This window comes from Lepisosteus oculatus, chromosome 7 (genome assembly GCF_040954835.1).
Source record: "Lepisosteus oculatus isolate fLepOcu1 chromosome 7, fLepOcu1.hap2, whole genome shotgun sequence".
NCBI classification, from domain to species: Eukaryota; Metazoa; Chordata; class Actinopteri; order Semionotiformes; family Lepisosteidae; genus Lepisosteus; species Lepisosteus oculatus.
In genome coordinates, this window is record NC_090702.1 from 47,964,430 (window position 1) to 47,975,825 (window position 11,396).

At 50.5% G+C, this 11,396-nt stretch overlaps 1 protein-coding gene across 1 annotated transcript; it reads left to right on the forward strand.

Moving 5' to 3' along the window:
• Positions 1-1,819: 1,819 nt before the first annotated feature.
• On the forward strand, positions 1,820-10,756 carry selenoo1 (selenoprotein O1). The gene is made up of 9 exons (XM_069192612.1): positions 1,820-2,481; positions 2,982-3,185; positions 4,274-4,454; positions 4,662-4,792; positions 5,753-6,030; positions 6,702-6,870; positions 8,529-8,714; positions 9,086-9,242; positions 9,639-10,756. Exons 1-9 carry the CDS (start codon positions 1,916-1,918, stop codon positions 9,861-9,863), a joined length of 2,097 nt encoding a protein of 698 aa, XP_069048713.1. The 5' UTR covers positions 1,820-1,915; the 3' UTR covers positions 9,864-10,756.
• Positions 10,757-11,396: the final 640 nt, after the last annotated feature.

The window sequence follows — 11,396 nt, forward strand, 5'->3', positions numbered from 1 at the left end:
AATGAATATGTCTGTGCGTGTGTGTAGAATTTCAATTTACTGTAATTTTTGTATTTTTAGATTAAAGAAAACATTACACTTAAACATTCTTAATATATGATTTAAATCTTCACTGCTTCCTAGAGCTCATTGTTTTTTGCAGTGTTGCAGAACACTGTACAGAATTTAAAGACAGTTATCCCATGTGAATATGAAGCATACCAGTTGTATTAAAGATGCTCTCAGGTTCTCCTCAGTTCAATCACCATTTCAAATCTGAGGGATTTTCAAACACTGAACAATAACAGACACATAAAACACATAAGGGACGTAAAATAGAACACTGTAAATCGACTAAATAAAACTGATAGAAAAACGAAGTAATTCATTACAAATTGGGTGGAATCTTCTGGCTGTCGTCTTGTAACTTGTCTTTGCTGTGTTCAGAGCATCTCAGTAATAAGCTGCTGCTAACCGGCTCAGTGAAAATAAGACTTGGGTGACAGGGTGCTCGTCTTATCCAGGCAGCATCCTGTCTTGTGCCCATGTATCCTTGTATCCTGCAGGGATAGACTCCAGCTCCCCTGCGACCCAGTACTGCATAAAGCAGCTAGAAGACTGATGGAGGGAGGCAGGGTGCTCAGGCTGCACTGCTGCCTCACAGCTCTTAGGCCCTGGATTCAATAAGTTACCTTACGTGTGGAGTTTGCATGTTCTCACCTAATTGGTGTGGGTTTTCACCAGGGGGGCTCACGCTTCCTCCCACTTTCCAGAGGTTTATTGTTGTGTCTGAAGCACCCCTGTGTGCTTGTGAGTGTGTCCTCTGTGTGAAGTGTAAGGCAGGGTGAGGCCCTGGACACAATGTCCCAGAGTATAGTCTGCCTCACAGCCTGTGCTTCTAGGATAGGATCAGGGTTTCTGCGACTCCTTCCAGGAATACGCAGCTTCCTGATTGTGGATAATAAACTTTATAGTGGCTTTCATACATTTATCTCAATGAGCTGCATCTGAAAAGTATATCCATCCACCCATTTTCTAAAAGCTTAATCAAATTCAAAGTGCAAAAATTGCAAAAATGTAGAAGTATAAAAATAATAATAATAATATAAAAAGAAAATGGGGACATGATAGAAGAAAGTATGAACTGGAGAATGTATAATAAAAATTAAAATTTAACTCCTTAGGATACTTCACTAAAGGGGTTATTTCTCTTATATACGTTAGAAGGAAAAGACTGGCCCAAGTCAGAATGACAACTTTTTTTTTTACTAAAGACTATGGACGTATGAAGAGTTACTGGCGAGAGTAGACACTTTGTCCCATGTAGCCTCTTTGATGGATACTAGACTAAAGGAAAATAAAAAAAAATGCTCCAAAAATGTTGTAATAATCTTACTTAGTGGTCGGTTTGCTACTTGAGCGAGGTGTTTACTACATGTTTACAGACCTCACCGGAGACATGGAACGATTCATCCAACAACTGATGTGGTGGCTGCGGTTTATTATTATTTTTCTCGTAAAAGACAAACCTGCCGTACCGTGAGACCTTGTGGTATATTTAAGTAATACCTATATATGGAATCATTGCTCTCATTTTAGGAAAAGGTTTCAGTTTTAGGATGCTGTGTGTAACACACATCGAACAAAAAAACTGAAGGGGATAACACAGAGGAACTTTAAAGTTGTTGTTTTTTCACAACAAAAACAAGGGCGTAGTATTGAGTTGTTAAAAATGGATTCGATGGTTCCTACTAGCAGTTGTTTCTTAGGGGAATGATATTGGAGCCGTACCCCATCTCTCCTCCGCAATGTTTTCGTTTTTACGAAAGCGTATTGCGAAACGCACGCTAAGAGCGCATCTTGGGACCGAAAGCTCTGGGTTCCTCTACACTTTCTGCGCAGGTTCCTTTCGGGAATATAATGCAGCCGCTAACGAATGGCGGCTGTCTGTCTGCGGTTCGCCTGGTTTCGTAACTTCAACTCGGGAATATCCGCGCTCAGGGGCACCCGGACCTCTGCTTCTGCCACCGGTATGGACAGTATGGGGTCAGCGGCCAGCCGCTCGCCCCTGGAGCGGCTGCAGTTTGACAACGTGGCGCTGAGGAGGCTGCCGCTCGACCCCTCTCAGGAGCCGGGCAGCAGGACGGTGCGAGGGGCTTGTTTCTCCCGAGTGCAGCCGCAGCCGCTGCTCAGACCCCGGTTTGTGGCCGTGTCCGGGCCGGCGCTGTCCCTGCTGGGGCTGGACGCGGAGGAGGTCCTGCGGGACCCGCTGGGCCCGGAGTACCTGAGCGGCTCCCGGGTCATGCCCGGCTCCGAGCCCGCTGCTCACTGCTACTGCGGCCACCAGTTCGGCCACTTCGCCGGGCAGCTGGGCGATGGGGCGGCTTGTTACCTGGGTGAGGTGCGAGCCCCACCCGGGCAGAGCGAGGAGCTACTGCGGGAGAACCCGTCCGGCCGCTGGGAGATCCAGGTGAAGGGCGCTGGGCTCACCCCCTACTCCAGGTAAGGCCTCACGAGAGAGGGCATTTTGCCCAAGATCTACAGCTCTGAGATCTTGCAAGAAGTATGTTCTTTATATCTGTAATAACTGCCCCAAGTGAGAGGAGGCTGTACAGCCCATCTATTCATTTTGTTTACTAGCTGCTCTATCCCGGATTCTCATCTGGCGGTTGCCAGCCAGGGTATGGCGCTGAACAGCTTGTTCCACACTCCCGCAACTCTTTGTGTAAAGGGCTGTCGTCCCCCCCATCTTGTTTTAAAAAAATACCTTCCTGTAGAAATGGGGCCATCCTTCAGAGGACATGTAAAACCAGGGTCCTGACTCTCCGAGGTACAGGTGGGGCTGTACACTGGTGGAGGTGGAGGGGAGCCCCCATTACCTGTAAAGCACTTTGAGTGGAGTGTCCAGAAAAGCGCTATATAGGTGTAAGAAATGCATTATTAGAGAAGTGTAAGGATAGTATCGTTATTCGGTATGTGTCAGGCTCTCCTTCTCGTCTCAGAGAGGCGGACGGGCGCAAGGTGCTGCGCTCCAGCGTGCGGGAGTTCCTGTGCAGCGAGGCGATGTTCGGGCTGGGCGTGCCCACGACGCGGGCCGGCTCGCTGGTCACCTCCGACAGCACCGTCCTCAGGGACGTCTTCTACAGCGGGCGGCCGAGGCCCGAGAGCTGCTCCGTGGTGCTGCGCGTCGCCCCCACCTTCGTCAGGTCGGTGGAGCCCGGTGGAGCCTGGTGTAGCCCGGGGTGTGCCGTACCAGAGCGTGGTGACGAGCGAGGGGCCGCGCGGCCCGCCCTTCGGATTTGTCTGCCATCGCTATTTAATCCGACGCGGTTCCTCGGCCTCTGACAGTGTGGCACGGTGTTTGCATGGTGTTCCCAGCCACCCTTGCCTCTCCGTGTAAGGATTGTTTCCCCGGCTCAGTTTGAAATGCGTTTTAAATTTCTCGCTTTTGATCCCTTGATCCAGTGTCGGTCTCCGAGCTGTCCTGTAGATTGATTCTGCCTGGTCTTGAGAGGGGTTTAAAAGGCTGCCTTTGAATCAAATTTAGTGGGTTTCCCAAATGACGCTGTTGCACTGCCCTCCTGCATTGCTGCAGCTCTGTAAGAAATGTACCTGTAATTTACATTTCAGTACCTTGTCCCGAGGTCAGGGCAGGAGGTGCTTCTGGGCTTGCCATTAGAAACTGCTTAACGCAGAGTTAAAAAGAGAAAGGCCTTGGGTTTTCTCCTCTCTGTGCTGGTACAGGTCGTTATTGTTCAGGAATGTGGACAGTAATAAGACTGTGTTAAAAGCAGTGATTGAACTGGGCCGGTGCTGTCTGATGTGTAGTACCGGCGCAAATGACTTCTTGTTTTTAGCGTACTGGCACTCCTCATTGAGTCCTGGACTTTTTAATCATTCATTGCGCTAAACAACTTCCCTAAAAACTCTGCCGTCTACAATTTTAGTCTAAATGCTTCTGATCTATAATCCATAACACTGAATGCTATTGTCATGCTTTTTCACCCCATACTTCCATACTTTGTGTTAAGGTGATAAGGAAGAAAAAAAAACATTTTTCAACTCCAGTTATGATGACGTTCCAAAGACATGTTCTTTGGAAGGAGAAGGATTTTTTCCCAGAATCGTAAGACCTAAAGTGACGACGTAGTGAGCTTCTGTCTTAACAGTCCGTCATGAAAGACGGGACTTCTGCAGTGAGCGTCGGTGTTCTGTGTAGACCGGGAGAAGGCGGTACTCGGTTTTCTTTCTTTCTGCGCCGGGCGCAGGCTGAGAGGGTTTTTTCTGTGTGCAGGTTTGGCTCGTTCGAGATCTTCAAGCCGCAGGACGAGCTGACGGGGCGCCAGGGCCCCAGCGTGGGCCGCGATGACATCAGAGCCCAGTTGCTGGATTACGTCATCGACACCTTCTACCCCGACATCCAGCAGAGCCGGGGGGCAGACCGGGTGGAGAGGAACGCCGCCTTCTTCAGGGAGGTACTGGACCGGGCCTGTCGTGTCTAGACCGGAGCAGGCTGGACTGGTTTACACTGGGTTATACCATACGTTCTGCTCTCGATAACAAGCCGACGATGCAGCTCAAGATGCTAGAGGTCATCCAGTAGAGCTGTAGAAAGAGCTTTAGGTCTAAGATGTCCTCTGTCCGCTGTGTGCGGCTGTGTGATGTTGTGCTCCTGTGTCTAGGTGACCGTGCGGACAGCCAGACTGGTGTCCCAGTGGCAGTGTGTGGGCTTCTGTCATGGCGTCCTGAACACCGATAACATGAGCGTTCTCGGCCTGACGCTGGACTACGGCCCCTTCGGTTTCATGGACAGGTGGAGCTGTGTCTCTCTTCTAGTCCGTCTCAGATCTTTTATTCTTTACCCCTCTTCTTACCCTCACAGCCGCGCCAGCTTCCTCGTCTTTCTCTGCCCCTGTTTTATTTTTTCAGCTTTTTATCCACCAAATATTAACATTGCCTTATAAAACAATATGTTAATGGTTATTCCTGCTTTGGAATTAGTCCAGAGATCCATTTTGGGTCCTGCACTGACAGGCTCAAGGAACCCGTGTTCAACAGAAAAGACTACAAGGGGTCTTGCGCAAGTATTCGAAAATACTGACGAAGTCAACCCGGAAGATTTTTAATCTGAAGAGTGAAACACTGACCAGCAAGTTCCAGAAGGAACTGCGTGGAAGTGCATTGAAAGCTGTGAATAGGAGGCACGTCTTTACACACAGGGTGGTGGGAGTGTGGAAAATGCTAAACAGGCTATATGGGCCTGAAGGTTCCCTCTCATTTGTAAAAATACAGAAATATCCTGCTCTCATTGTGTTATAATCTGCTATAGCCAGCAGCTGTATCACTGTGCAAATCATGACTGGCAGCCCACTGAAGCTCAGCAGGTGTGAGCCTGGTCAGTACCTGGATGGGAGACTCCTGGGAAAGACTAAGGTTGCTGCTGGAAGAGGTGTTAGGGGGCGCTCACCCTGCGGTCTGTGTGGGTCCTAATGCCCCAGTATAGTGACGGGGACACTATAATGTAAAAAAGGCGCCTCCTTTGGATGCGACATAAAACCAAGGTCCTGACTCTCGGTCACTGAAAATGACGCTGGCCCGTACCGTTTCTTGAAAAATGTAAGGGTGTTCCCCTGGCGTCCTGTCCAAATTCAGTACAAACTTTACAAAAAAAATGCAATGTAAGCGTAAGCAAATAATAACAATATTCATCATCATCATATCCAGTGGTCTTTTTAAAAGTACCATTACCCTGTCTTTCTCTCTGGCTGTGCAGGTTTGATCCTGACTTTGTGTGCAACGCCTCCGACACCGGGGGGCGCTACTCGTACAGCGCCCAGCCGTCGGTGTGCCGCTGGAACCTGGAGCGGCTGGCAGAGGCAATGGGCCCCGAGCTGCCGGCGCCCCGGGCCGAGGCCATCGTGGCGGAGTTCGTGCCCCAGTTCAACGCCTTCTACCTGGACAACATGAGGAGGAAACTGGGGCTGCTGAGGAGAGAGACGCCGGAGGACGAGGAGCTGGTCACGCTGCTGCTGCAGACCATGCACAACACAGGTGCACCCGTGGGGGAGGGAGGGCCTGACCGTTCACCTGTCCTGTCCTGCTCACCCCCTGTTGTACCCAGCGTGCTTTCAGCTGATCTTTTTTCTCTGTCTCTCCGATTCAAATTCGAGGGGCCCTACTGGCCTGACTGATGTACAATGTTGACAAAGCAGAAAGAATTAACACAACATTTACTGTAAAAACATAGTACTGGACATTTACATACATCGCATAAAACATTATTGAGAGAACTGGGCTGCAGTAGGATTGGACATTGTTGTGATTCAGACAGGTGTGGGAGTTCTAGGAGTTCGATTTTTAGGGCATGAATGTTTGTCTAATCCTGGCATTTTCTCAGTGTAGCAAAAAAAGTGGACTTCTGTTCTGTTTCTCCCTGCTGGCAATAGGAAGACAAAGCCAGGTCTGTCTGTGTCCGGTTTCTGTGGCCTGGCTCTGGTCACTGACTCTGTCCTCTCTGAGCAGCCAGGTCTGCCTGTGTCCAGTTTCTGTGCCCAGGCTGTGGTCACTGACTCTGTCCTCTCTGGGCAGCCCTGTGTCCAGTTTCAGCCTGTGCTGCTGTCTCCCTTCCTTTCTCTGGCCCCTGTCTAACCACTCCTTTCTGTCCACCTCCTGGGTCTTCATCTCTGTGCCTCTCGCCCTTCCCTCTATCCCCCCCCCCGCAGGCGCCGACTTCACCAACACCTTCCGTAGCCTGAGCCAGGTGCCCAGCCCAGGCGTGCCGGACAGCGAGGGCGCTGGGGACCCCGTGAGCCGCAGTGTGGAGCTGCTCCTGGCACAGTGCGCCTCTCTGGAGGAGCTGCGGGCCGCTCACCGCCCCACCATGGACCCCCGGTGAGGGGGGGGGGGGGGGCTGGGTTTTGTTGGTGTGGGCTGGGGTGAGTTCAGAAAGAGTGACCGGTGTAGAGGGTGCAAGAAGCCGCAGCGCAGTTCAGTGAAGGTTTGAAATGAGCTTTGATTTGTTCCGAAAAAGGCCATTTTAAGGAGAAGGTCCAAGGAGACACGCCTAAAGTGCATCCACCTTGCGGAGCTCTCGAGGAGCTCTGAGAAAACGATAAACCACTGGCACTTAAAGAGCGCTAACATGGATTTAGAAAGAGAAAATCTTTTTTTACCTGTGTCTTTGAAGCAACAGCTACAGTTGATAACACTAAAGCATATGCCGTGATCTGCATTTCCAGTGACTTTAACAATGTCCCTCCAAAAAAAAAAGGTCATTAAAAACATTTTGATTCGTGATTTAATTCAAATCCAGTATTATCGGGAAGCTTTTATAGTCTGAGTGCAGTCCCAGCCTCTCTGCTGTCGCCATGAATGTGTGTTTAGAAGTGGTCACTGCATGTACACTAGACCTTTATAATGGCACAATGACTGCTTTTGTCAAGGCAATCCCTGCCTTTGAGGTATTCTTGAAATGTCTCAAACAACAGATATCGGTCTCTCTGCAAAGAGCAAATTGAATGCAGGAGAGGAGCAAGTCTGGGGGATATATGAGAAGCCTACAGATTAAGATTGGAGATATATAGTTGGGGTAAATTGAGTACTGAGGGCTTGGTAATAATAATTAATAATAATAATTGCTTACACTTATATAGGGCTTTTTCTGGACACTCCACTCAAAGCGCTTTACAGGTAATGGGGATCCCCTCCACCAATGTGCAGCCCCACCTGGATGATGTGACGGCAGCCATAGTGCGCCAGAACGCTCCCCACACATCAGCTATTAGTGGGGAGGAGAGCAGAGAGTAATGAAGCCAATTCATAGATGGGGATTATTAGGAGGCCATGATTGGTGAGGGCCGATGGGGAAATTTGGCCAGAATGCCGGGGTTACACCCCTACTCTTTTCGAGAAACACCCTGGGATTTTTAATGACCACAGAGAATCAGGACCTCGGTTTTACATCTCATCCGAAGGACGGCGCCTGTTTACAGTATAGTGTCCCCGTCACTACACTGGGGCATTAGGACCCACATGAGCCGCAGGGTGAGCGCCCCCTGCTGGCCCCACTAACACCTCTTCCAGCAGCAACCTTAGTTTTTCCCAGGAGTCTCCCATCCAGGTACTGACCAGGCTCACACCTGCTGAGCTTCAGTGGGCTGCCAGTTGTGAGTTGCAGGGTGATATGGCTGCTGGCTAACTGGTAGTTTCAGAACATGAAAGCAAGGACAGGTCGAGCGAAGCAGGACAGTGCAGGGGTAGCAGGCTGGAAAGGGAGGTGGGACGGATAAGAGAGGCCTTGTCCCTTCTGTTCCGCTCTGGCCTTCCTTTTCACACTTTCTGCACCCATTTCCAACAGCAGCTGCTCGTAATGCAAAGCAGGGGGGGGATGAGACCATCGCGAGGGCACTGAAAATCCCAAAAGAACCTTCCACGAGACGAGGCACAGGCTCCAGCCGGCGTGTTCACCCGTTTCAGGTGTTGGCTCGGCTGGCCGAGACTCTCTCCGGCCCTGGTCTGCCCCTGCTCACTCTCCACCTCTTCCTGGTCAGGGAGCTCGCTATGATCCTGACTCTGGCCCAGTCGAACCCCAGCCTGTTCCAGGTCCTCAGTGAGAGGCGGTCGGTGTTGCGCGAGCTGAAGCATCTGGAGAAGCTGAAAGAGCTGCTGGAGACGAGCGAGGAGCAGCTCAGGGAGAGACAGAGAGAGGAGTGGACGAGCTGGGTTCAGAAATACAGGTACAGAGACCCGGCGACTGCTGGGCCACCCTGATACTCTCACTGCATTCCAGCCCCCCATCTCCATCTCTGGTTAATAATAATAATAATAATAATAATAATAGCTTACACTTATATAGCGCTTTTCTGGACACTCCACTCAAAGCGCTTTACAGGTAATGGGGGCTCCCCTCCACCACCACCAGTGTGCAGCCCCACCTGGATGATGCGACGGCAGCCATTGTGCGCCAGAACGCTCCCCACACACCAGCTCTCAGTGGGGAGGAGAGCAGAGTAATGAAGCCAATTCATAGATGGGGATTATTAGGAGGCCATGATTGGTAAGGGCCTCCCCTCCCCTTGCCTCTCACGCCCTGCCCCCCCTCTCTCAGGGAGCGCCTGGCCCTGGAGTTCGAAGGGGAGAGCGACGTGGAGGCCGGCGAGGCGGAGAGGGTGCGAGTGATGAACTGCACCAATCCGCGCGTGGTCCTCAGGAACTACATTGCCCAGAATGCCATAGAGGCAGCAGAGTGTGGGGACTTCTCTGAGGTAAGAGGGTACAGGAGTCTGCATCGGAAAAAAGCTGAAAGTAACCATCCGGTCGTCTTACTGATTTAGTTCTTTCCATCTTGCAATAAACAGTGCATGACCTGAGTGCTGTTTGTCAGGGTCATTTCGTATGTTTCTGTTTGTCTGCGTTTTGTCAGATTCGTCAGCTGTACCCTTTGATCGAAGAATTGAGAATGAACAACATGGCAGGTTCGCCCTGTTGTCGCACACTGCTGGTCTTGCCACACGGGCGAGAGCAAGAGTTTGCAAGAATTGTGACATAAAACCAGCCCCTCCTGTTCACTAGTCGCTGGAATGACTGATGTCATGTAAGAGTGAAAGAGCGAAGGTCTTCTCATCAGCGCCCCTGACTCCCCCTCGGCTCCTCTCTCCCAGGTGCAGCGAGTCCTGAAGGTCCTGCAGCAGCCATACACAGACCAGCCCGGGCTGGAGATGCCAGGGGGGCTCGGTGGCCGGCCGGGGGCAGCAGAGGAGGGGGAGAGGGAAGAGGGGGGCCCCGAGAGTGCGGGTGAGGCAGGGGGAGCGCCCCAAGTCTGCGTGCCTTACAACAGCAAGCCGCCTGCCTGGGCCGCCGAGCTGTGCGTCACCTGATCGTCGTAGAGCCTCCCTGACTACACCCACCCCAGGAGAAGAGAAGTGTAATTCTCTCGCTCCCCCTCTCCCTCTGGGTGGGTGTGCAGGGAGGCTGTGACTGGGGGACAGGCGGCTCCTCAGAAACAAGCCGGGAACCGCAGATGGAGAGCCGGCGGGCTGTGGCACTGCGTAGGCTATGAAGTCATATGGTGTACAGAGGTGTGATGCAGTCCACAGGTGTATATACTGTATAAGGAAGCAGTGTGTCTGCTGTTTGTAGGGTACACAGTGCCACGTACAGCTCCCTCTGCCCTCTGCCGTCTTGCTGGGTCTCTCGGCCGGTTGAGAATGACGTCTCGGATGACCAGTCCTGCTAAGGACCTGTCCGAGTCCGATGTTGCCGGAGCCGTGCTCTGTTCCCAGGCCAGGTTGCGTGTGCACTGGACATTGCAGAGATGTGCACCCAACCAGACTGGAAATCTCAGGAAGAGTGTGTGTGCAGCCAGCATCTGCCCTGATGTTATTTTCTTTTAAATGCACAAAACAATAATGTTGCTGAATGTAGAAGGCATTGAGTAGCTATTTCATATGAAACTGTTGGCCTAACCGCATACAATGACAGTCTGTGTTGGAAAAGCTAAGCTGATTTCCAGACTTTACCATGTTCTTATTCTGTGTGTGTTACTGATCGTAGCCAAAGAAAATGTTCACACAGTGTGGAAGATCCCCACTACAGCCTGGATGGTTGAATTTTACTCATAAAACATAAAATTGTACTGCATGTCCAAGTGGGATTCCTGGTTCCAAGAGCAAAATGTAAAACTGTACAGAAAAAAATCTCAGAAGTACCTTGTCTATGTGAGGGACAGCTAAGCCCTTTTTATTATAGAAATTATTAAATAAATGCCTTATAAAGATGATTGACGTTATATAGCACTTTTCTAAAGCACTTTACACATATAATAGATAGGGACCCAATTCATCCACCTCTAAAGTGCAGCAACCACATGAGTAACATGCAGCAGCTGTTCAAATTCACCCTTTGAATTAAGGTAAGACTTTGGTTGGCCATATGGTGCACGTTTTGCAAGCCCAGAGGCGCATTTAGTCGAGACACCAAGCTTAACCCTATTCTTCTGAACACTGACCCATCCAATGCAAAGACCAGCCCCTCTGACAGCACAGTGTCCTTTGTCACCAGCTCTGACCCCAGTCGAGCAATTATAGTATATCCCAAAGCAGCGCCTGAGGCAGCATTTTCCTCCTCCTGCCAGGTTTGAGTTGACTGACTTTCTTGTGGAAGAATAGTTCTGCATCCCTCCTGCACAGTTCTAGACACGGGGAGACTATGCCACAGCTCATACTGGTCATACTGTCCACCACTGGTGGCAAAACAGCCTTTATCGTGACTTTACATAAGTGATTCCATTTTTCTGTCCACGTACCTGTAAGTAATTCTAGCAAATAGGAAATGATCCCAAATGCTGTGGTAAGTACAATATGTTTCTTTTCATGCTCTTCATACTGTTAGCTGAACACTTACCAGAGTACATGTTTTAA